Source organism: Crinia signifera, chromosome 3 (assembly GCF_055691185.1).
Source record: "Crinia signifera chromosome 3, ASM5569118v1, whole genome shotgun sequence".
NCBI lineage: Eukaryota > Metazoa > Chordata > Amphibia > Anura > Myobatrachidae > Crinia > Crinia signifera.
Genome location: NC_139219.1, coordinates 65,305,363 through 65,332,768, shown reverse-complemented (window position 1 = coordinate 65,332,768; position 27,406 = coordinate 65,305,363). Strand labels below are relative to the sequence as shown.

Genomic DNA, 27,406 nt, shown 5'->3' with positions numbered 1-27,406 from the left:
ATTAGATATTGTGTATTTTGCAATGGTGGTTGCAGAAATACTCCTGTAAAACAAAATATATATTTGCTATGTTGGCACATTGTGAGCCATTGAATCCTTATTCCAGCATTAACAATCTGAACGACAGGTCCGCAGTCTTTTATTGGTTTATCTATTAGGGACTTGTGAAAACTGGTACTTAGGAAGCTGCTGTTGTTGCCCGTAGCAACAGTCAAGAGTGTGAATGTAATTTTATGTGACTCTCCCTCTCTGCCTTAGTCCTCCCTACCTGACTGTGCACTATGCAGCCTCCAGCTTCTCCACAAACCTAGTGAACTTTAACGGAAATATAACTTCTCTCGTGCAAATTGTGACTAACTGCGTGTCTCAAGTTACCCCTGCACCACTTAGTGGTCATTTTGGTGCTTCTATAAAGGACCTACATAATTGGCAAGCCTTACTGATAAATGGTTACAATCAAATACTGCCCCTAACGTACAGCAAAACCTTTTGTGGCTTCAATCAACAGCCCTCCAAAAAATACTGTCCATCATTTTAAGTCACCACTATATGAATGCAGCACTCGTAGTGATTCTGTATTTATGATTATGCTGAGATCCATTTAGTACAGGTTAATAAATGTGTTTGTTTTGTTATTTTGGAAAAAGTGTAGTAAAGTTTGAGTTTACAGCATTGAAAAATGATAACATATCAATAAAAAAAAAAAAAAGTATGTATATTTTCAGCCCTACTCTAAACATGTATGTTATCTGACTGTTATTAAAGTTTGTTTTAAAGTAAAAAAAAAAAAAAAAACTTTATTTTTTTCTTAAATCCATGTTATGGCAGCCCTTTCATCCTTTTAATATGAAGAAATAAATTTAAAGACAAGCGGACATACTTTATACAATACAAATAAGTATTTATCCAGCAACTTAAATGTAGTTTAATACTTGCTCCTAAAATGATTCCATAGTAAAGGAGAATAGAAAATCATTCTTACAGTCCAGTGTCGTCTCTCTAAGCCCCAGTACCTCTCTTTCCTCAGATGCTGCAAGTTTCACATCAGGCAGAAATTAACAGGAGCGCAGACATGTCAAGAAGAACCTATCATCCAGCAACAATCTTTATGGGCCGCCAAATGTCAGCCAACTCAAGCATTCAACATTGCCTTACACAGAGGAAATCTCCCCGGCCCACAAAGAGCTTTTCTATTTCTGACCCACATTCAGTCAGACAGGCAGCAATAAACAGCAATCTGACAGACAGCTGTGTAGTACCAGCTAATAGTGATACTCAGTGCTTAAATAAGCCTGACAAAATAGATGTGGAGACATCATCCTTCCAGATTAGTCGAAAAATGCCGGTCACATTCATCGCTTCTTCTGAGGATGCGAGAACACACCGAGCAGAGATCGACAAGACTCAAAGTGCTAGGAAACATTTAGTTGAAAGCGAGCAATCTGCACAACTTAGCACACAGACTCGGGAAAGATTAAGTCCAGAGAACAGAACAGGGGATTTACAGAATGACAGCCCAGGCAACAAGGTGGAAGATTCATTGATGTATGAAAGGCTGGTTCCTAATGAAGAGAGATTTACACACACAAACCCCTCTGGATCTCCACCTGATGCCAGCGATTACATAAATAAACAAACATCAGATAACCGCAGCGGCTGTGAAAATCTGTCAGGTACGATGATTTTACTCTTTTTTTTTTTTCCTGTTGATGATTTTTTTTTTTCTTGGTATCTTCTTTTTTTGTCCTTGACTGGAGGAAGCAGGACATTTTTCTAAGGAACAGTGTGCTGTATTTTGATCTATATATGTATGTGTGAAATATATATGTCAAAAAATGTATGTTATATTTTGTGTTACATTTTTTTTTTGCAGATTTTAGTTGACTGGCAGATATTTGTTAGTCTCCGATACATTATGACCTTGCCTTTGGCCTAACATGCTCCATGAATACTGATTTGGACAGATTACACATTCTTAGAGCCTTGGTCCTAAACCATAGACCAGGGATTAGTTTTGTGCTGAGCAGATTTTCAAATATTGACGCAGGATGCTGTGTTAGGGTGACAAACAGTGCGTGTCTGATGGTCTTCCTGCTGCCTTGGATCGTCCTCATTGGAGAATTGTAACGTGTCAGTCCTGGGCTGCACATAAGGAGACTACCACCTTATAGTTGCAGGAGGGGCTTCCTGCGGCATCATAAAATGCTGATCAACTATTAAACGGAGCAGGGAGGGCACATAACCCAAGAGGACCAATGAAGAATGGAGTAGTGTTTTTTTTTTTTTTTTTTTTTACATTTTGATTTAATTTCCTGGGTGTGGTTATCATTATAGCAGGGCACTGGTATTGAAATAGGATGCCTGTTTGTTCAGAGACTTTAGTACAGGTCTTGGAGAAGTTAAAAAATCGAGTGCCCTCTTCCAAGTAGAATTCGTATAGTCCAAGACCACGCCTGTGATGAATCCTTTATGATGCCTTGGATATCTTGACAAGGGAATCCTTACTTACCCATGCTTTAGAATACATAGCTAAAAAAATCTGTATTAACAGTAGGTTCCCTGGAAGGGTCCACCACCATATAATTAGACAGTGACCCAGTGTCATGTAAGGATTGTGCCTGTCTGAGAATATATGGTCCCAGAATGATGACCTCCACCATAGAAGTTGGAGATTTTACTTTGATGTATGTTACTATATCACCTAGCAAGTACACTGAATATTGTTAACGATGCACGGGATGACCCTCCCTTGCCCTGCAAGTTCTGATGGGGGAGGTCCAGCATGGAGACCTAATAGATAAGCAAAACAGTAATACAATAGAGAAAAGGTACAGGGTACATAACTACAGCTGCATCAGCAGAGGGCACTGGAATAGGTATCAGCATGGCAGATAACTGCAGGATTTGGTGCCATCAAAGATGGTTTAAGTAAGAAAATGAGAAGCACATGAGGAAAGGGGTCCCTGCTCTTCAGAGCTTATGTTCTAAAAGATGGGATAGACAGGGATGACATAGATGCTTTATATATCATTCACACTGTTAGGTCATTATTCCATCCTAAATGTCCTGATAATTGTAGGTATGTCGGGCAATGGTTTGGATGGATTTGGTGTCGGGTAATGTTAAGTGTTATCCTTGCCATCTTTGTATTTGCTGTCACTGCCCTATCCCATGTCAAACCAAGGAAACATATTACAAAAAAGTTTACACAAAATCACATTTTCCTAGATCTAAGTACCAATCTTACCACTGCATGACCTATTGCTTGTGCTCTACAGGTTGTCATCCAGTCTCAAACCAAGAAGAGCATGATATTTCCAATAGCAGCAGTGACCTGACCGTATCCATCACTGAATCAGAAGAGTCCGGTGCTGAAGACCTACTTGATGCCATTGACAAGAATAAGGAGAAACATACAATGGGGGCAAGAGACAGAAATGAAGCTGGAAAGGAGACTATGAGAAATTTCTTAACAAAACCATTTCCAAACACACCAGATCATAGTTCATATGAGGATTCTTCATCAGTCTCTACAATAAGTCAGTAAGTCAAAGAACACTGTTTCCGTAATACCCTAGTTACACTCACACAGGGTGATTTAATATTTTGCTGTGGCCCACACTGGGTGTCTAAACTAATGGCTTCCCAACGATGCAATTCAGTTGTTGTTGGGAGTCCATTAACCGCAGGAGACTCATTTCCTATGGCTCTTTGTGTAGGGTAGATGGCGATGCTTGGCCCTGCCCATCGCTATCGCCCGGCGATTAAGATTCAGCATGCTGGATAAATCTAGTTATGCCACCGGGCAGGGACACTGGCCCTGACTGAACGCTCAGCACACAAACCTGACACACCGCAGTGCAGCACTATGTGCTGAGCGATCTAGCATTGCTCCGTTCACTCAGCAAAATCTCTACTTGTGTACAGTTCTTACAAACTGCTGATAACATTATCAATTGGGAGACATAAATTACAACAATGTTCATTATGTTAAGTAAAATGAACAATTAGGCAATTATTTGTACTGTGGGAAGTTACCTTGTATGCAGCAGAGTGTGTGTATCCCTACAAAGGTACCAAGCAAAAGACCTTTTTGGCTGCACACAACCCATCCCAGCTGTTTGGTCTAAGCTGCAAGTGGCAGATTTAATTTTTAATTTGATCTAATTACAGAGTTTGTTGGACGGACAGATAATCACACAGACAGGCGCATAAACCCAAAAATCTTTAACACGTGTTACATTTCCCTTTATAGTTACATGACCTGCTGTAGGTATGCAAGTTGCCGCAGCTGCAGGTTGCTGATGGGGGCTGGGTCGGACACTTCACATGATTAGGTTGTGCATGGACTTAAAACTGGGTGATACTAATGAAATTGCATCATATTGGCCCTACCTTATCTCCAGTGATCTGGAAATTGCTGTGCTCCTATTAAGAGCAACAAAACCACAGTCACTATGGAAATAAAAACGGTCTGTCGGGGAGCACACGCCACTGGGTGCTGTCCCATGGAAGTCATTGGTGTTCTATTTTTATTGTTAAAGTAGTTAAGAATACTTCTGCACACTATAGCTGAAGTATAGTTACAAGGCCACTCTCCTTCATCTGGTCATCTGGCAATAAAAATTGACTCCGCCTTTGTCCACACCCCCTGTCCAAAAATCTGACAATAAACCAGTGGTAATCCTAGTGCACATCTTAATTAATAACTGTCCTGGTGGGTGCTACTGATGTGATTATGCAAATGATGTGGAAAGCAGGCTCGGGTCTTATTTATAACAAGCCAAATGTAATTGCTGTGTGCTAAACTAGAAGCACATTGACATAAACTTGCAAGCAGGATATAAAGATATTTTTCTTTATATAATTTGAACAAAAACCTGATGACAGCTGCTCATTCAGGCATCTAATGGATCTGTGTGGTCAGTTAATGTCTCTGTAATTGATGGGCTTCTTTATCATGGATGTTGTTTTAGTCGGCAGAATGGATGTATGTTGCAAAGAGTCTTCAAGCTCTACAGTTACAGTGACCATGGCTGTCCCTATAATATCACTACAGTGTCCGACGATGTCTCTGCTGCTAGTTGTGACCTACCTGCCACAGCTGTGACACAATCGGTTACATACTGTAGCATACTTACATATAAGTGACCAAGTGGCGGTTCCTTAAACCAGTTTGTTAGGCCACACCCCACTATCAGTGATTGACCATATAATATTTATTATTAATCCAGATGGTGCAAGACACATACATGACAGATCTGCCACATCATGATTTGTTGCAGCAAACCAAAGTCTACAGGAGCAAATCACTATTACAGGAAGGAGTGGTCCTCAGCAGCTTGCACCATAAAGCTGGCATTATTGGCTGCCACCATGTCCCATGATATCTCCTGCATAATGGGAGAGAGGAATTGGTTCAAATCGTAAATCTGAAATAAAGTATGCAGACTTTATGTATAATCTGGCAAACGCGTTTTATGAATAGGCCCCTTAGTGTGACAAATGAACATAAAAAAGCCACCGTTACCTAAGGTGTAGGCAAATGTAAAGTAGGACTTATTGAGAAAATGTTAGTCTCACACTATATACCATTGTTGAACAAAGACCGTAAGTAACTGGAGTTTAGGGGATATTGTATCCCTTGTACTGCCAAGAGAGAGCTGCTTTTTCTCATCCACTGCACAGCTTCAGCTGGGTTGAAGATGCCCAAGCACAGATGTATTGTCTGCTATAGAATGTAACAGATATAATTCAAGCTGTCAGCTTAATCAGACTGTTACCAGGAAGCAACCTGTAAAAGGGTGGAAGCTCTTGTTTGTTGACCCCCTGATCCTGGGCCTGCTGCAGATTGTCATAAATTCTGATCTTCTTTCTGCTAGTGTCCCTTCCCTCCTGCCCTGTATTATTGCAGTCCCCTCAAGTGGCACCCAGAAAGACCACCCAGACATTATCACACTGGGGGAAAAATGAGCTATGTAGCCAAATAATGGTTTGGTGAGACCAGTTAAGGAAGCAAAGAAAAGCCCTGCTTAGCTGAATCTTGGTTATAGCCTCTCTTTGTGCACCTAAAACAAACACTGTGTCGATACATACACACAGTTCTTTGTAGACTCTTCTATTGTCTTATTATGTGACCATAGATACATCAGTCTATTCTCTGGTGTTCGCTATTGTTTGAATTAAAAATAAAAAATATAAATCAAGCTTTTAATAATTTAATAAATGGCTTGAAAGCGAGCCAGAATTCAGTGTGGCTGGACAGATATCTGATTCTTGTAGTGTCTATTTACGTTAAACCCTACACAAAGCAGGCGGTCTGGAAGTGAAGCATGAATGGCTATTTACAACGCTGTAAAAAGGATTAACAGATTTCTATTGTCACAATGTTTAAATCTTAATTTGCATTATTAAACAACTGAAGCCTTCACCAAATCCTCATTTGTCCACCACAAGATGAGTGTGTCTGCAGGTGGTCCTGAGATCTGATCTCAAACCAGGAGATAGCTGGCGGGCTGCGCCTCTACGCTGATCAATTGTTCCTGCCTCTCAAGACCTTGGCGAATGTAATGGCAATTATCCTGGCACTTCTACAAGTTATTAATTATCAGCTGGCCTCTTTATGCGAAAAGGATTTATTTATTATGATCCTTTATCATATTTTTAGTAAACTTGTTTCACAACATGCAAACACCTTAAGATGTCCAAGTCCACTTGAGAACAAGAGGCCTAGACTAGTGACTCTCATAGCTATTAGTAGCATTTTATTCATTGTTCTGTGTGTGCATTCCGCACCTTGGGACTTATAAATAATATTTGACTCCAGCTAAAGGCTGGCACCCTGCAGGCAAAACAAGCGGGAAAAGTTTAGAGTAATAGTAAGGCAGCCCATGGTGCACTAGCTATTGTAGGCCTACACTCTGGAGAGCCATATGTGGTTGGCTTCTGTCAGGACCTCCAGGAGAGGTGTCAGGCACCAGTTCTGCTTGGCATGGATAAGGGTGTGGGGTCGTGGCCATCTCTTGTCTATTGTGCTGCGTAATAAAGGAACATGGTCAGGAATATAAAAAGCTACGGTACTCTTTACCTAGAAGGGCGCCCATCTCGGCCATCTCGGGCATTGAATGCACTAAAAAATCGGGTGCGATGCGACCGACGAGATGCCCGAGATTTCCCATAGGGAACAATGTTAAATGTCTCAATTGACCCAATTTTCCTGTTCAATGCCTCAATTGACCCGATTTTTCCATAGGAAACAATGTTAAATGGGCCACAGAGGCCAAATAGGCACCCTGAAGTGTGAAATGGCCACCCCAATTGTTAACGCCACCCCACGATCAACGTCAACCCGAAGCGTGGCGAGCGGCGGCGGTACGCGTCCTACGACCTTTTCATACCCCCACTATCCACGTCGGCGTGGAGTTGAGAATAGAATAGTGTGGCGAGCGCAGCGAGCCACCGAGCCCGAAGCGTGGCGAGCGGACGCGGATACCTTCACAGGTATCCGCGTCCCCTCGCGGGCTTCACAGCTGTCCGCGTCCCCTCGCGGGGCTCGCTGCGCTCGCCACGCTTCGGGCTCGCCACACTATTCTATTCTCAACTCCACGCCGACGTGGATAGTGGGGGTATGAAAAGGTCGTAGGACGCGTACCGCCGCCCCTCGCGGGCTCGCTGCGCTCGCCACGCTTCGGGTTCACGTTGATCGTGGGGTGGCGTTAACAATTGTGGGGGCCATTTCACACTTCAGGGTGCCTATTTGGCCTCTGTGGGCCATTTAACATTGTTTCCTATGGAAAAATCGGGTCAATTGAGGCATTGAACAGGAAAATTGGGTCAATTGAGACATTTAACATTGTTCCCTATGGGAAATCGCGGGCATCGCGTCGGTCGCATCGCACCCGATTTTTTAGTGCATTCAATGCCCGAGATGGCCACGATTTTTTACTAACGATGCCCACGATCAAAATCGTGGGCGCCGTTCTAAGTAAAGAGTACCAAAGCTACTAATGCATACAACAATCTGGTTGTTCAAATGCAATTGTTCAGGTGCAGTAGCACGGCCAGTGCTGGGGTAAATTTCCCAAAGCAGTCCCCACAGCAAGAATGGTCCCCACAGCAAGAATGCAATGTAGATCACTTGGACAACAGTGATTGTCATTGGACTCTGCCAGGCATCAGCACACGCCCTCGAGAGGCAGATGTGGCTAGTAGTACAGTTTTTCAGGTTTTGAATATTTATTATAGTGAAGACCAAATATGTAAGTTATAGACTATAACTTCGGCATTAAATAATAATTTATTAATTTACAAATATCATTGTCAATCAGCCTTACCAACCGATTGACCAATAATCTCTCAGTGTGTGTTCTGGTCTTGCCTACATTTACTATTCCCACTACTTCCTGCACTCTGTGCAGCTACTTCGGGTTGGTGGCAGTGCACATGTCACACAGCGAACGCTTATGTCATCAACACACAAGTTCCGTGGTTTAGCATGAGTAGCACGAAAGTAAAAATGTAGCATACAATCTAACAAGGAGAGGGTGACCACCCAACTCTTCCCCACTGTGGGATACTTTTGTAAAGGAGTGACTGTCCTGCCAGCACCTGGGCATTTGGTAGTGATGTACTTGTACAGCTCTATCTTCATTTTCAGTTGATCACATTACTTATGTGTAACAGTAACCGTGAGATAGGAACCATTTTGTTTTGTGCTGTAATGACATTACCCTTTCTGCCCAGTGAAATCTGTAATGTATACATTTCATTTTATTAAAAGAACTTGCTTATCGCTGTAATACACTTTATATATTACATATTTATATAATACTTTGTTCTTACCCCAATTCTTCATTTGGTGAAGTCTAAAACCATATGAGTTGAAATTTGGGCAGACACCTACATTTATATTCTATGCTACAAATCTACCGGACTGACCTTTTTGTTTGCAATTTCTATAGAACGTCTGCTCCTCTTGCCTGTTGGCACTGTTCTCCAGGGCCAACACTGTTGATCCAGGCTCCGACCCTGTCTGACCCTTTCACATTAAAGCCGGGCCAACATAAAACACAGGTCGACCCAGGTCAAATTGCCAGATTGGTCGACTCACGTTATTAGGTTTGGTGTTTGCACACCGCACCTTGACCAGGGTCGACTCGGGTTATTGCCTCAATGGGAATGAGGTACAAACTCCACCCATCAGCTCAGCACTCATTTCTCTGATTTTTCCATAATGCGTCTCAAGGCTTAGGAAGCATGGATGTGGATCAAAGGGTCAACAGTGTCTAGGTTGACAGTCAATATGTTGACAGCATAATGTCAACATGGACAAAAGTTCGAAACCAGCAACAGGAAAAATGTAGACCCGAGAAATATCTCACTGTTTTTGTTGTCATTGTTGACACCTGTCGACATGATCCCCAATTAGTGTAGTGCAATGATGGCTAACCTTGACACTCCAGCTGTTGTTGAACTACACATCCCAGCATGCCCTGCTACAGTTTTACTATTTGGCCATGCTAAAACTGATGCAGGGCATGCTGGTATGTGTAGTTCAACAACAGCTGGAATGTTAAGGTTAGCCATCACTGGTGTAGTGCATACCCTTGCATGGTGCCTCACTCCGCTACTGCTGCGCTCGGCACACCTTAGCCTTCCCAATTGTAGTCCATGTAGATCGTAGAACATGAAAAAGTCCAACAAATTAAAAAAAAATTGTGAAAAGCTCATGTTGACCTTTTCATGTATCGACCACTGGCATATCGATCTTTGGTCAGTGTCGACCTAGTGAATGTAGACCTAGACAACGTCGACATGCTCTAGGTAAGGGGGGACATAAAGAAACTTTCAAATATATATTCAAACAAGGTTCAGGAGGGAAACATTTCTTCAAAAGACGAGAAGTATTAGAACACGAGGACATAGACTGACATTGGAGGGAGGTTCAGGGGAAACCCAAGGAAAAGTGACTTTATATAAAGGGTAGTGAACAACTGGAATAGTCTCCTGTCAGGTGGCACAGGCTAAGAGAGTATAACAATTTAAACATTCATGGGATAGACATAAGGACATCCTTACATGGAAATAAGGATCAAATAGGGTTTAATGGTAATAATCTGGTTAAAAAAGGGGCAGACTAGATGGGCCATATGGTTCTGATCTGCCATCCATTTCTATGACCTATCATACGGATACCAAGAAGCCTACAGCTGTAGGGACCTCCCCCTGTAGCTGTTGCTGTATGCATTTGTCTTCATTATCTTGCACCTGGGCTCATCGCTTCCAATGGGAGGGGACTGGCTGTGGCATTCACTGTTGATTATGAACTTATGGGATGTGCACACAGTGCGATGCAATCTATTTTTATATTAGATTTTGATGCCGCGGAGCCGTGCATCAGTATCGAATGGAAAGCGTTAGATTATATATTGGGCGGTATTAAATGAGCCTGATTCGCCATGTTTTTATGGCCACATGGCGAATACATTTGAAGGTTTTTTTCGCCATGATTCACCGAGTAGCAATCGCTATCTTTTTATGGAGAAGTGGAATGTGAACTTTTAAAATAAAGTGTTTTGTTTTTTACATTTGGTGGCAAAAAATCTGGAATTTTATTCTGAGGAGGGGCATGCTATTTTTATTCATGTGCAGTAAGCACAGCAGCCAGCAGGGGGCGCCAGAGCCGAGCCGCTCATTAGATATTCATATATTCACTGCACCCGATCGTTACGATCGGGTGCAGTGAATATACGCGGTCCCCTGCTGGCACCCCCGGTGGGCAGCCTGTGCTGCCTGGCACCTGGGGAGCCCACCTCCCCCCCACAAACGTTCTGGGGCAGGCAGAGAGACTTCCATCTCTCTGCCTGCCACCGTCCTCAGGCTCCCTGCGGCGTTCGCCGCAGGAGCTCATATTCGCCTGTCAGGGGCAGCGAGCCCCTGACTCGTTGAATACCGGAGCCGGCGAGGCTCCGGAACGTGGCGAATGTGCAGCGAATCCGAAAAAGGATTCGCTGCACCTCGCAGGTATTCACATTGAATACCGCCCATTGTCTATATCGAACAGTATTTATCACTCTCCACTTCAGCACTGTTTGAAGCTTGATACATCTGACCCTTAGCCAGGCAAGTGTTAACTATGTTTTCCATATTCTCTCTTCCCTAAGCATCCCCCAGTAACACTATTGTACAGATAATATATTCCGTGGTAGTGAAGCCTTTATTTTTTACAAATAAAGATAAGTGGCTCGCATTCTCCACCATGTGTTGCATAATAAGGATGTAGTTGCAGTCCTTCGTGGTGGATAGTAGCACTTTTGTTGTACAGCAGCTAATAAATAACACAAGTCCAGTTTGGTATAAATAGGCTTTCCATACATTCCCGTTAAACCGGAGCACTCATGAATTACACAGATTCTCTACCTAATTAAAACCATGTGCAATGCAGTATGGTAAGCTTAGGTATAAGTAGTCACAGCTACTGTTACTGCACAGTGAACAAAGAAAAAAGATATAGAAAACTATATTGATTTTAAAGGCGCTTCGTATGAGTGTGCTTGGCTTACAGCAGCAATCTATACAAAGGGGGAGTCACCCCCAATACAATAAACAAAGAAAGAGAAAGTGGGCGATTGCGCTAGTATTATTAAACAAATAATAAAAACTTAATAAAAACTTAAATTAAGTAGAGATGGTCAGGTGTGGATAATAAAAAAAAAGGTATTTAATTAAAGCATATAAAATATTGTGAGAAATATAACTTTTAACATATAAAATAGTTGCAAGAAATATAAAAGAGGAAGGATTAAAAATAATGGACAATGAATCAATAGTCACCCAATCGGTGGAGAAGTATATGCCAGTCCTTTAGGGAATTATCCCAAATTTTGTAGAGGATATACATGTGTGTGTATGTATGTATATGTATATATATATATATATATATATATATATATATATATATATATATATATATATATATATAATATATATACATATCCTTGGAACATGTATGTATATATGTATTCATTCTGTATATTCCTCCCTATTCCTTGGAATTTGCTTTTTATATATATATATATATATATATATATATATATATATATATATATATATATATATATATATATATATATATATATATATATATATATATATGAATTTTCTGTGTGTATGTATATAAATATATATATATATATATATATATATATTTTATTATTTGTTTAATAATACTAGCACAATCGCCCACTTTCTCTTTGTTTGTTACTACACAGTGCATACTCATCCCAGGGCATTTTTACATAGACACAATTCAGTGGGGGCTATATACCTTCACATAAGAAAAAATATACCTATTTCTGGGTGTTTGTTTTGTACCCATAGGCAAACGGGTCCGGTTGCCCGGAAACCCCCTCCTCTTGGCAAGTTGCTAAAATTACGACAACAATAGCAATAGTATACAGTTTAAGAGACAGAGCAGAGCTGCTGCACATGCCCAGTGGTAGCAGCTTCTAACAAGTTTGCAGTGTCTGTGGATCTGAGTGCACTGGACCACAGAGTAGCTGCCAGTAAGAAGAGACAGAAGCCTTATCATGAGGTGGGAGAATGTGCAGTACTGGTTCCATTATGTTTGTGTATTTATTATGGTATATTTAACCTTTTCCTGACTACTTCTTTATATTATTTAAATGTTTATACAGCGCATACTATAGACCATCTATAGTGTTAGATATTAACACTGTATTCCAAACAGTATCCAATGTACAAAAAGACCAATGTGTACATTAATGTCCAGGGATCGTTATTTGGTTCTTCCACCGCTCCCCCAGACTCCCGCTCATACTTCAACGTTCTGCAGAGTGGGAGAATGTGGACTGCATTTGGAAACCCCCCTCTAGAAATCCTGCATTTGCCACTGGTACCTAATATAGGGCAAGTGGATGCTGCTGTTGATGTACACACTTTTCACGTTCTCCAGATACAATTCTGCTTACGGATGAATTTACTCATTGTTTTTTGTGCAGTTACATGCGCTAACTTTTTGGAAGATGAAAACTGACTCCTAGGGTGATTTATGTCTGATGATCATTATTTACCTATCCAAATATAGCACGTTTTTGTCGCCCGAAAATTGTCTTCAGACGATAAAATGTGGGATCCAAGATAAATATCCGTTCCTATGCGATACTGCGTGAATATGGGCTTGAGGTGCGCAAAGCATCATTTCCGATAGGTGCCTGCATAAGGGGTCATTGGGTAGCCCCTGGCGAATCCATTGTCTGCTGTAAATTACTTTGGATAATTGGGTACCCCCCTTAGTCTGCACCAGGACTGCTGTTATTATTGTGTGTACACATGTGCTACTATGCAGGGTAGAGGGACAAGTGGATATTGATACTGGAGTTGATGCTATGACACAGTCCTGTTACTCAGCTGTTTATACATTTTGCTTTTATTATTCTTTTTGATGGACAAAAAAAAGGGACGGCTATGTATTTGTACTGGACAAAGGGCTGCACGCTACATGTCTAAATGAAAGAACCATGACAACAAAGCAAGCGCATAAATCACATTTCTCTTATGTTTCTTACAAGGCTTTGTCATCTTTCATACCGAGTAATGATTTTTCTTTCTGTGTGTGTGTTTTTATAGAAATAACCTGTCTGACAAAGGATTTATCCATTTGCTCCAGTCAATAGAAGGCATGCTGCAGCAGATGGACCCTAATGATTTACAACTGTACCGGAATACTGGTCTAAGTCGCAGACATCGGGAACACCTTGTAAGGTACAGCTTGTTACTGGAATGTCCGCTGAAACAAGGTGCCAGTGGGGAAGCAAAGCAATTGATGAAACAGTGGAGAATTAAAAAAACACATGTTATTATGCAGGGCCATTCTGAATTCAGATATGTGCCCTGTATTGTATATTGTGTGGCAATAGAAAGGACCTAGAGTCATTAACAGGCATGTTGCTGAATTGGATGACCACTATAGGCTTGTCTATCGCTCTGACTACTGTACCCATGAATTGTACAATCATTCATAATACTAGTTAAAAGCCCGTCTAAATGACGGCTTCTGCAGTGTGCTTTCACTATGTGCTATCGCGTATATGAAGGGGAGGGGTCTGGACTGCACACCCTAGCTACTTATGATGGGATCAGTGGCTGGCTGCAAATGGATGCTTAACATAAACATCCATTCAAGTAAAATTGTAATGACCAGCGTACTAGCCTGTGTCGGCGGTAAATAATGAAGGTTTGAGTAAACTGTGTGAAGCAAAGAGATTTTATTGGTGTGGGGCACAGTGTAATAATATACAGACTGTTCTTAGCCAATGGATTCTAACAATGCTAATGCTGTGGGGGGAGAAAGAAAGGAGAGAACACCGCTTACACTGTGTCCCACACCAATTTATTATTACAGGGTGCCGACACAGGGCACCCTTATACACACATTGGGGATACACTGACAGAGCTAGTGCGCTGGTCATTACAATTTTACCTGCACATTTGAGTCTGGACAACTCGACCAAGCTGCCAGCACCAAGGTTGAGCGCCACTTTCAACAACCATTTCCCATAAACATCCATTCGCAAGCTCTGGGGATCCACCCCCATCATTCGATGTTCGTGGATGGTGGCGAAAGCCCACGCATATGTAAGGTTGCTCTGAGCAACCTTACATATGTTTGTCTGTCATGTCCTCATTACCATGAGAAAGCCCAGTGTTCTCAGGGGAACCCCCATGGACCGGTGGGAGTTCCCATATGCTAATGAGGCTGCCCCACGCCCCTCTCTGCCCCCCACCCCCTGCTGTGTAGGGTGCGTGCATCCTGTTCGCTGGGGGTGCAGCCTGCGTATGTACATGTGCATAAATGCGCACAGCACGACCATTGAAAAGGCTGCGAATAGGTTCCATAATCATTTGTGGTGTAATTGAAGGAAAGTGTTTAATTATGATGAAGGCATAATGATACTACCATGCAGTTGTAAATGTTAAATCCAATTAAGAAACATCCAAGTTATACTGTATGGGGCCTACACATGGGGTCATCAATTTCAGGACATTTTCTAAGCAATATCACTAGATCGCTTAGAAAATGCCCTGAAATTGCTTCATGTGTAGGAGCCATAGCGCTGCACGGCCCCGCGCGGCGCTATCGCCTGGCGATTAATGCTGGATAAATATAGTCAATCGCCAGTCAGGGCCAGTGTTCTCACTGTAGAACACTGGCCCTGACAGATTGCTCAACAACATCTCCAGGTGTGTAGGCCCCTAATGGGATTTCTTCTTATTTTACACCTTTATCTTCCAGCCTCTGTAATCAGATGAAGCCTCTAAGAGCTGAAGACCTGGAAGCATGTTCTGTACTTGTTACCTGGCAGCTCCATATAGAAAGTGAGGGATCTTTGCATGAGGACATGGATCACGATCTCAACAAAGATGAAAAGCGTCAAAGGTATTATAATGACAGGGAATATAATGATTACATTGGTCTCTTCCCCTTCGTTCTGCTGGTTCTTTCCGTAAATATGTGTTTCATAAGCAGTTATACTGGTAAATATATATGTATGCCGATGTTTGTTTTCAAAGCCTTGATTTGTGATTTCTAGCGCAGAGTGTACAGGGTCACGCTGATCAGATAAACGCTGTGGGGATAGGAGCATTGATCTGATCTGCCGAGTGACTGGCACAGTGTGTATCCTGCTTTACATTGTTCTATATCTTTCTATAGGAAATAGTTGTTGGACCAGTATTAACCCTTATTATTGAATGTCTTTCTGCCATTTAATCTTTGGATGTCATCTCGCCAGCTCAAACGAAATGTTTCTAAAATGAATAGTATTTCCACCTTTCCATAGTAGTTACCAATGTTACATCTTTATTTCTCTAGATCTCTAAAACCTATTTCATAGGGCGGTATTCAATGCGGCTGGCAAGGGGGTTAAACAGCGAGGATCGCCGCAAACAAGCGTATCTCGCCGTTTAACCCCCGCGCCGGCCGCTCACCCTATTGAACGTTCTGGGGGAATCCTCCATGTCAGGGGACGGCAAGGATTCCCCCAAACGGCGAGGTTCGGGGCTAATGCAGGGAGCTCGCTGCATTTAGCTGCAAGCCTTGCTGTCTTGGCGGCAGCACACGCCGTTTCTATGTCGCTGTAAAAACTCAGCGAGGTGGAAACAGAGTGTGCAGGAGGTCAGTTGAATACAGACCTGCGAGCTGTGACATCGAGCAGTCAGCACTGCAGGTCGTCACAGCTTGCAAAAAGGCATTGAACACTGCCCATAATCTCAATGCCTATTTGTGTTCCTTGACACAGAAGTGTCCTTTGCTCCCCTGTAACCGAATCATGTTACAGAAGACACTGCAGAAACCTAACTGTATGCACTGATTGGGACAAACTCACCAAGTCCAAAAGGATACGTCAGGCCACTATCCATGGACTGCACATGTGCTATAGAAAGTTAATTCAGACTGCGTAAGCTCACCTTGGCGGAACTCTCACTCTCAGGCAGGGCATGGCGCACCGCTAAAACAGCCTAGAACACTATAATATGCATATGCCAGCACTCTGCTTTTTGGCCCTTATTCAGATCTGATCGCAGTACAAAAATTGTTCTCAAAATTGTCAAAACCATGTGCACTGCAGGTGGGGCAGATGTAACCTGTGCAGAGAGAGATAAATTTATGTGGGGTGTGTTGAAACTGAAATCTAATTTGCAGTGTAAAAATAATACAGCCAGTATTTACCCTGCACAGAAACAAAATAACTCACACAAATCTAACTCTCTCTGCACATGTTACATCTGCCCCACCTGCAGTGCACATGGTTTTGCCCATTTTGAGAACAAATTTGTACTGCGATCAGATCTGAATAAGGGCCTTGGTCCATACTTTCCATGTTTTTTCTGCATTCGTTACTGGTCTTGAAGCAAGTGCCGGTACTTATGTATTATCTGGGCTCCCATGTTAAATGCACCCCATTTTTTCATACCCCTACTATCCAACTACGCATGGAGTTAATTTTATATAGTGTGGCGAGCGCAGCGAGCCGCCGTGCCCGAAGCGTGGCGAGGGGACGCGGTCTCATAAGAAAAACGGGAGCCCAGATATTACATAAGTACCCAAGTTCCTTCTCCGATTGGGAAATAGAAAGCTGTTGTTCGTGTTTCTTACAGTTTGTTATTTAACAGGCTCCATGCAACTTAAGGGGCTTATTATCTACACTTTCCATACATTTACTGTAATGCGTATGACTGTTGTACTACGTCTATGAGCATCTACTTTACTAAGAAGAAACCTTACCGTCTGTCATCTTCCTGTTACTTGCAGGGAAGGGAGGCGCATTTTACACCGAGTTGGGAGCTTTATACTTTATGGACAACTTTGCATAGGTAGCAAATTTTTTTAACACCTTTTCCATTTGCACTCATGTGCAGTTTGTATCCTGCCCAGAATCACGTTGCTTAGGAGAACTCTACAAGTATGTTACAAGTAGGGATGCCAATCCCGTGATCAGAAATCGGCGGTATCCTGGGAATTAAGGATTTTTGGCCAGTATTGAGTCCTTCAGCGGTTAGGTGTGGCAGAGGGGTGGACCGGTGCACCCAACATGTTTGCCAGGCAGTGTCTGAACCAGACTCTGTTGGTGCTCAGTGCTGCATGGCAGAGAGGGAACAAATAGGCATGCGTATTTTGATCTCAAAATCTCAGGATTTACGCTTAAACATTTCTTACTATTAATATATTTTTATGTTAATAGATATGATTAGCAGACGGAAATATAATGGAAATATAGTTATATAATGTTATAATTTTTTTAGGCAGTGAAGATTCAACCCAACAGCATGTACAAACAACAGGAGTGAAAGCTCATACACACGGGACGATTTTGCCTAGCCTGCATGCTGAGCAATGTAGGCTAGGCAAATTGCCCTTGAGCTTCCAGGTGACTAGTTCTCCCGGATTCGGCATGAAAAGCCGGCGGTCGGGATCCCGGCGTTCAAAATCCCGATGCCGGAATCCCGAACGCCGAAATCCCGACAAGGGGTGGACATGGATCGCTCACCACGCAGCGGGCCCGGTGCCTCCCTACACTCAGCACACTAATTTATTCTCCCTCCGAGGGTGTCGTGGACACCCACGGGGGAGAAAGTGTCGGGATTTCGGCGTTCGGGATTTAAACTGCATCCCGTTCTCCCATACACATGTAGACATGTGTGAATGGGCGATCTTGGTAACCATTGTTCTTTGGTTAGAACACTGGTGAGTTGACATGTAGTCCAGACCAGATCTCCATCACTATAGGGCAAATGAACAGAGCGATCAAAGCTTAATTTCTAAGCGATCTAGTCAGATCCCTTAGAAAAGAGGCTCTTATCGCCCCGTGTGTATGCTCCTTTAATATGGAATTACTGTACAACAATGACCGCAATCATAGAAACTCCCTGTGGAAAACAAATGATAAAACAAAGGTACAAATGCTATTGGAGATTATAGTTGCTTAATTAAGAGCCACAGACCCAAACCAATTACATTGGGATAAAAGTTAAAACAAATATGAGAATAAACAACATAAACCTGATTTTCTATCTTTGGTAGATTTATTAAGCTCAGTGAAGTGATAAAGTATTTGGTTTTCTTCACCGGCCAATCAGCTCCTAACTGTCATTTTTCAAACCAAGCCTGTAACTTCACAGTTGTTTGAGCTGATTGGCTGGGGATAAAAACCAAACACATTATCACTTTGGGGAAGATGATCGATCGCCTTCAATTATGCCAAACCATGACATGAGCATTTGGTCAGAAGAATAGTTTTAAACATTTGGAAGACTAGAATAACTATGTAATATGTTTGACAATGGGCCTGATGCATCAGTGGCAAACGCAGGATTTTCAGAAGGGGGTTTCCAGAGGGGCGGAGCAAAGCACAGAGATGGACACTTAGGTGACCCAGTATATGCCGGGTCAGTTAAAGTATTATAGATAGACCTATATATATATATATATATATATATATATATATATATACAGGGGCGTCAACAGCAGTGTAGACCCCTGGGCATAGCAATGTATTGGGGCCACTACTGATCCTCCAGCGGTAGGGGTGGGGGAAGCTTTGATGTCCCCTGGGTGGTAGGGGGTATTATATCAACTGCTCAGCATGTAGCGCCTGGATCAGTAATTTCCACTAATTACCCCTTTACTGCACAGATGGTGGGAGAAGGGGGCACTGGGCTGAATGAAGGGGCCCTGACACATAACTTCCAGGGTGGTAGAGGATGTTTAATATGCAGAGGAGGGGTGTATAGTGGAGTGGGCATATTATTCATAATTTTATGGTGGGAGGACAGCTTGCTTGACTGCAGATATCTCCAGTTCCCAGAAATAGATTTCTTAGCTTTTAATGGATTTAAAAACTAGAGAATCCCACCTACCAAATGGTAATGGGTACTAGGGGATCAGAGTTCAGGAGGCAGAGCAATCTGCCAATGAGTATATAAAACTACATACCAGGTGTGTGGAGCTGGAGCAGTAACCAGCTGCTGGAAGGCTGATATCTCTCATTCTGGAAACAGTAGAGACAAGCTACTAGTGTCCACCAATGGGGGAGAGTCCCAGCTTTTGGAATATACCCTCAGAGAAACTCTGAGTCAGACAGAACCTGAAATATCTGACTTGGAAGAGCAATTAACAGGCTTGGATGGGGACCACTGCTTTGAAGTCAGATATCTCCGGTTCTCAAGGGCCGATTTTTAAAATTCTTGTACCCATGGAAAGAGGGGACCCTCAGCTTTCAGCCCAGGGCCCTTAGACTCCTGGGGGGGTTTCTGGGTACCCAGAAACCCCCCCTGCGTGCGCTACTGTGCATAGGTGAATGCAGGTGGGATCGCTGCAGGATCTGCATGAATATACAATGCTTTTATAATCTGTTGTCCAAAGATTGGCATCAAATCACCATCGTGCATATCAGCCGGCCCATTAGAAGTCTGAGAAACCCTAAGGTTTCTCATACTGGCTGCCGAAATGTTTACCAAAGTCATTTAATATGAATCGGAAGAATCAGACATTGCCTTCAGTACACCCCCTAAATAAAGATGCCTCCATTTGGAGTAATGTTCCCTATCTCCTCTCCCAAATGTCTGCAGCATGTCTATCATGTTTCGGTGTCCATGGCAATACAACCAGGGTCACTGCCGTAACAGAATCGGTACCGCATGCGGCTCTGAATCAGGCCCTATGAGTGTACAAGTATGAATAACTGATCATCTAGATCAGGGGTTCTCAAACTCTGTCCTCAGAACCCCACACAGTTCATGCTTTCTAGGTCTCCTGGCAGGTGCACAGGTGCATTCATTACTCATTGACACATTTTAAAAGTTCCACTTGTGATTCTTTGAGGAGACCTGCAAAACACACACTGTGTGGGGTCCGGAGGACAGAGTTTGAGAACCTGTGATCTAGATAATGTGCTATATTTCTAGCTAGCTTCTACAGCAGGCATTCCCAACCACGGTCCTCAAGGCATACTAACGGTCCAGGTTTAAGTGATAGTCTTGCTTCAGCACAGGTGACTTTTGGTTTAAACACCTGTGCTGAACCCTGGATATCATTTATGGTGTGTACACATGGTTCCATCCGTTTTTAATCTGATTTCTATTAGATATGGACTATTCGACGTGCTCTGAAGCTTTTTCTACTCCTTTTCGATTTCCACTATTTTCTATTTGATTTTCCATTCGATTTGCTATTAGATCAACTCTGGCTTCAGGCAGGAGATGGACATGGAATCGAATGCTGCAGTGAACACATTCTATTTGCACTATCTACATGAGACACTGTCTACTATTAGATTCCACTATATAGTTTTGGCTGCCAAGACTATTTTTCTACTCGAATAGAAAAATAGTGCATATCTCACCGCGTGTATGCTCTATAAAACCTGCACTGTAAAGCTGGGTACACACCTACAGATTTGTCTGTCCAATCTATCTGGTGGAAACAAAAACTTGAAGATGTATGGGAGCAAATGACAATCAAAAATGTGCTCCCAAATGCTGGAAAACAAATAATGGTCAGTCAGACAAATTGTTAAATCAATCTGATACAGGTTGCGTATCCCTTATCCAAATATCCGTTATCCAAATTATTCCAAAAACCATACCCCTGGGCCCCCCTCTATGTAGGTGCCCCCTGTGGTTGGCATGTATTTTTTTTTAGCTAAATGTTTTGTGCATGGCAGTGGGGTAGTGCTGCAGCTTCGCCTATCTGCCAATGTGACAATGATTAATCGTGCTAAGCATCGGGAGCCAAAGCACACTGACTGCACAATTGTGCAGTGCATTTACTGGGAGTTGACTAAGTCCCATGAGACCTTGCACAAGAGGTCAGAGGCTGAGAGGCTTATGCTGAGCTCTCCTTGGTGGAGCTCATCATATGCTTCTCAGGCCCATGGAGGACAGCAGCGGCCCTGTCATGGGAGGGTTTTTAATTAGCGCCAGTGCTGAGCCTGTCAGGGCTCCTACAGAAAAAGGTACAGAGGGACAAACACAGGCTTTTCATGTATGTATGTGTGTATATATATACATGTGTGTGTGTGTGTGTGTGTATATATATATATATATATATATATATATATATATATATATATATATATATAGACCAATTCTCTTGATTGAGAAATGTGCACTCACCAATTTATCAAAGAGGAATCAATCTGATAAAATCAATAACTTATGTTATGTTTTGGTCCACAATCCGGACTTTTATCAAGGAGCATTTAGTGGTAACAGGAGTCACATATTATTCAACTGAGTTCCAGCAGATCAGCATGGTGCTGTGACTGTATGGAGGCTAGGATTAGCCACTAGCAGGGGATGTTAGATTCAGGCTGCGGGGCGGGGGGTGTTGCGTTTGTGTTAGGTTCAGAGAGTGAGGGTTAGGGGGGAGAGGGCTTGGACATTTACAGAGACCTTGCCATGTTTCTCTGTATCAGGATGCTTGGGTCGGTCTATTGACCACCGGTATCCTGATTGCCGGGATATCCTATGAATCTCGGGTAGACATTGTGTGGCACTCCAGCTCCTATGGAACTACATATTCTTGCATACCCTACCAGTTTTCCTTTTAGGGCATGCTAAAACTGTCAGGGGATGCTGGGATGTGTAGCTCCACAGATGCCTATGCCTGTCTAGAGTATAAATTACCATTGTGTGAATATGCATTGAGTAGTGTCCTATTGAAAAAAGGACAGGTGAGACTATTACATGTGCATGATAATTAAATCATTTTATGGACTATTTATGGACTTAAGGTAGGTACAGACGGCGCCGGCCTTACGCTTGCTGGCGAATCGCCAGCAGCATGCTGCTGGCGATCCGCCAGCAACACGGCGCGCCATCTGACTGAGACGCGCGTGCGTCCCCCACGCACGCGCGTCTCAGTATCAGGGCGGCCGGCCGGCGAGGCGGACGCAATACTGTCCGCCTCCCGCTCGAGGGGGGCTGGGGGGACCCGAGGAGGCTGTGGGGGGGTGCGGGCGCCCGGTGTGGGCACCGGGCGACCGTCGGAAGGGGACGGCAGCACCGTCGGAAGGGGACGCGCGCGCACCTCGTGCGCGCGCGTCCCCTTCCGACACACAGATGGCGCGGGAGCAGGGAATGGCGATGGCGTCGCCATCGCCATCCCCTGCAAAGATGAGCCCGGCCCCATCTGTAGCATCTGAATGGCAGTTTGGCAGTTTTCCAGCATTTTAAAGCAAATGGTCAACTGTCATTTGCTCTCATCCATTACCAGGATTTTGTTCCAACCAGCCCAATCTGACAATCGATCTGTAGATGTATGGCTGGCTTAACTCTTCATTCATTTGGTCTCGTTCACTTTAAATTATGCAAGGAATATATTATGATTGTAATAGATTTAAAGGAGCTAAATTAACAGGCTGTGAAAACTGTGTTTATTATGAAAGATTGCAAAAAAGAGAAGCAAAATAGGTATTTTTTCTCTTCTTTGAAATAATTTTTTGGTACTTATGTAGTATCTGGGCGTCCGATTTAGAGATCGGATCGCATCGCATGCGACCAAATCGTATGCGATGCGATGGTCAAGATTTTTCCATAGGATTCAATGTTAAAATGGTCTGAGTCCATTTTAACATAGAATTCAATGGGAAAAAGGGGTCCTTTTCCTTTCCCCACTATCCAAGTGGGCATGGAGTTGGATATAAACCTGTGGCGAGCGTAGCGAGCCACCGAGCCTGAAGCGTGGCGAGCGGACACAGAATACTTTTTAAGAAATATGCGTTCGCTCGCCACGCTTCGGGCTCGGTGGCTCGCTGCGCTCGCCACGCTATATAAAATCAACTCTATGCCCACTTGGATAGTGGGGAAATGAACAGGACCTTCTTAACATTGAATCCTATGCAAAATCGCATCGAATCGCATCGCATCGCATCTGATTGTATGCCTTAAGGTAAGGCATACAATCACAAAATCGGCAGCCCAGATACTACATAACTGCCAATTTTTTTTTTTTTAAATAATAATGAACATTGAACAGCAATGTTTAATAACCACAACTATTGTTCATAATGTATAACTAATATTTTATTTTGTTCACTATTGTTTCTGTAATGTATTCAATTGTATTATCCCATCATCCCAAGCTCTGACCCTGATGATGGATTAAACTACTTTAAAATCCTTTATCATCTTATTTGAAAAATACTTTTTTCCTGCATATAAAAACAGAACTCTGGAAATCAGAAATGGGATCATAAATGTTATTATCTCACGACGACTGCTGAATGTAATTATTAATCTTCAAAATATTGCTAAAAAAAATTACTACACCTTTTCATGGTGTAGATCTGCATCAAAATGTGAACTTTTTCAACGAAGCATAGTTTTTTTTTATTGTCACGCTTGAGGGTTGTCTTGGGCAGACGTGAGAGGTGGAATCCGGAGCAACAGGAGCATGGACAAAGCGAAGTGGCATGATCCAACTCCTACTCATGGAATGAGTAGATTGATGTGCACTGTAGACTGGAAATGAGTCGTAGAATGTTCATAGGTGCTCCAGCAGTGGCTGACACGAAGGCGTGGAAGAAATAAGAGACAACTTTGTTAAACTGGAAAGTCTTTGGGTCAGCCTCCAAGCAGGCAGCAGTAGCTGGAAACCGGAAAAGACTGAAATTGTTGGAGTAGAGCTAGAGCGAAGTTAAGGAAACAAAACCGACTGGACTGGTAGATAGCAGAATAGCAAAGCCTTGTTACCAGGTAGATTAGTAGGACAGAATCCAAGTTGGAACTCCTTGAGCTGGCTCTGGTCTGGTAGCCGGAGTCAGGAGACTGGGAGACCAGATTATAAATGGAGGTGTGGTCGGACTGGAACTGGAAAGGCAACCAGACTGGCAATGGGCAACTGGAGCTAGGCATGTATTGGATTCTGAGGGGTAAATTTACAGACTGGAGTTCTATTGAAGATGGGATGTTGCTTTGAGCAACCAAACAGATTCTATTTATTGTCTTCTAGCTGGTGCTAAATAAAACATAAGAATCTGATTGGCTGCTCTGGGCAACATCCCATCTTCAATAGAATTCCCATTTTAGTAAATTTATTTTTGAGTCTCTGTATTAACAGACCATAGATTAGCAGAAACAACATAACTGGACGAAATCTGGATATATACTGGACTAGAACCATTCTGACAATGAATTGTCAGGGAGTTCAGCACAGAGCTGCTTATACCTTAGCAGCAACATTGTACAGGCCATTTTGGAGGGGCCAGATGGCTCCCTTTATAGGAAGCGATGTACTGTGATTGTCTATTGCAGACAGGAAACAGTAATCTGAGTGGCTACAGACAGCCAGGTGATCACTCCCAACATGGCGTTTTGGAGGGAACCCTAATGTGGAGGAAGTAGGCCCAATTGCTGCAGAAGCAGAGAGTGAGCAAAGCACTGTGGAGAGATGGAACAGGTATTGGGAAGCCATGCAGTGAAGTTCAGTGAAATGAAGAACTAAGCCGATTACTCACACAAGTGACTAACTAGAGGATTCAGCAGCTAGCAACACAGATGCAGCTCGTATTCTGAGCAGAACTCTCCAATAATGTACTCCACTAAACAATATAAATGTGGTACTGGTAAATTGGGATAAATTCAGTGACCAGGATGCTCCTGGGATGCAGGACTGATAGCAGAGGCAAGTCACACAATAAGAGGGATTGTGACATTAATATCTCATTACACAAACCTTTAAAATTACATTAAACTACATAAAATTACCGGTAACTATTAAAAATGAAAGTGTGGTATAGTATGAATGTATGTATGTATGTAAAATAACCTAAGTGCAGAACAAAAGCTCAAATTGCAAACCTTAACATATTTGTTATTATGTTTTAAAATCGCTGTGATATTATAACCTCAGCCTTCACAACGTCAGTCCACTTGACCAGACGATGTCCATGTAGGACACGTTCTGTCCAGAGGACATTTTGATACGAAGCTCAGAATGCCCTGTAAGCTACGCAGTTCCTACACAGATAGCTGGCTTCTGTAGGAGATTGCTATTCCTACACACTTCTCATTATTTGTTGGACATGTATTGCCAACCACTCTGAATACCCAGCATTATTACCACTGCAGTTTATCCATCTTTGACCATTCCCTGGGACTACTTGTGCAGCCGGAATACAACACTCAGAATGCTGTATATTGCTCTATCTATTGCCTATAAAATCTAATACCAATAATCTGAAACTAGGGATGCCAATCCCGGGGCATTTTTTCAAGCTTGGGAATCGGTATTGAAAAAGGCATCACTAAAAGAAAAACATCAGCGTTGCAACGGAGTCATGAGGAGGAGGCGGTAGGAGGGTGTTATGGGTGCCGGGAGCGGTCGGCGGGAGGTAATCGCCCACTGAGACCACTTGGAGTACTGATAGGGATGTGGAGGGTTCCGGCGGCAGAGGAGCGGCCTGCGCAGCATGACCTATGACCAAGTCACGCTGCGCAGACCGCACGCTGTGGTCAGAAACAGCCGGGCAGCGTCTGAGAGGCTGCCCCGCAAAGACTGCGCATATGCAGTCTAATCCCGAAAACCTTGAAAAGATTGAAATCCCGAACATTTTGGGGCCAAATCCCATCATCCCGCTGATCCCGATCCCGTGACTGGCCATCCTATCTGAAACTTGCTAGTGCCATTATGGATTTGACTAAAATGTGGGAATAAGCCTATCCTATTTAAGTTCTACATGCATAACCCTCTGAGGCACTTATGTATTATATAGCTTCCATTCTCGATTTTCAATTTGTTGGGACTGCTATGCTATTACTGGTGCCTGTCCTTGTGTTTCCTTCCTATCTCCCTATAGATTGTAAGCTTGCAGCAGGGCCCTCCTACCTCCAAGTCTGTCTGTTGTTACCAAGTTTGTTTTAGCACTGTCTACAATTGTAAAGCTCAACGAAATCTGCTGCGCTATATAAGAAACTGTTAATAAATAAATACATTTATAAACAGGCTCTATTGATTAAATACATACAGTGTGCACACAATTTCTAGGTTTATGGAGAAGTTAATTTATGGCATATAAACATGTCTGCATATTAATAGATGGAGATCTATCTATCCATCTATCTGTCTATCAACTCAAACATCCTTGTATTTAATGGCCCAGAGTCTATACCGGCAGACATACAGCTGGTATATGTCCATGATTTCGCACCATTAAATTCAGGGATGTTTGTGTTGATACATATGCTGGTAGATATATATATATATATATATATATATGCTGAAATGCCCATTTCCTGGATAGAGAGAAATAGACATGCCCAGTACAAACCATGCACTCTAGTACACGCCATCAATGTGAATATGCATGCTTCAGTCTGTGGTGGCGGTTTTTGGCGCATGTGCTGTCTGATGATGGAATGCATTTGCATTTTGGCTTGCAACCAACATGTTTATAATACAAAATTTGGGGGGATTTTTTTTTTTATTTTGACATTACGCAGCTGTGGAGGCTGCTACTATTAGGATTTCAGAGCAGTAGGAAGTATATTCTCAATGAGTGACGGGAATTTATGTTATAATGGGGGCTTATAGAAACGAGGAAGGGGGATAGGTGATTAAACACCCCATATAGATAGATAGATAGATAGTATAGATGTATTTCTTTTTTAATATATTTTCATATTTTATTATTTTTTAAACTTTATTAAGTAATACAAAAAAAAATACATTTCTGAGCGTATCTTGTGCAGGAAAAAATTGGCATTTAAGTGGTTAATTTAGATCACTTGGGTCCTGTGTTTATATACATGATAGTAATCTTATTAGTTTGAGACAGATTGTATTTTTGTTTTTCAGGGCTATCTCTACATTATTGCGAGAACATCT

At 42.6% G+C, this 27,406-nt stretch overlaps 1 protein-coding gene across 1 annotated transcript in view; it reads left to right on the top strand.

Moving 5' to 3' along the window:
• Positions 1-27,406, top strand: part of KIZ (kizuna centrosomal protein) — a 139,043-nt gene that overhangs the window by 45,319 nt on the left and 66,318 nt on the right. Inside the window, exons 4-8 of the mRNA XM_083175919.1 lie at positions 1,028-1,673; positions 3,279-3,543; positions 13,648-13,782; positions 15,314-15,457; positions 27,377-27,406. The exon at positions 27,377-27,406 is cut by the window's right edge and continues 106 nt beyond it. Of these exons, the coding sequence (XP_083032045.1) occupies positions 1,028-1,673; positions 3,279-3,543; positions 13,648-13,782; positions 15,314-15,457; positions 27,377-27,406 (1,220 nt within the window). The remainder of the gene's footprint in view (positions 1-1,027; positions 1,674-3,278; positions 3,544-13,647; positions 13,783-15,313; positions 15,458-27,376) is intronic.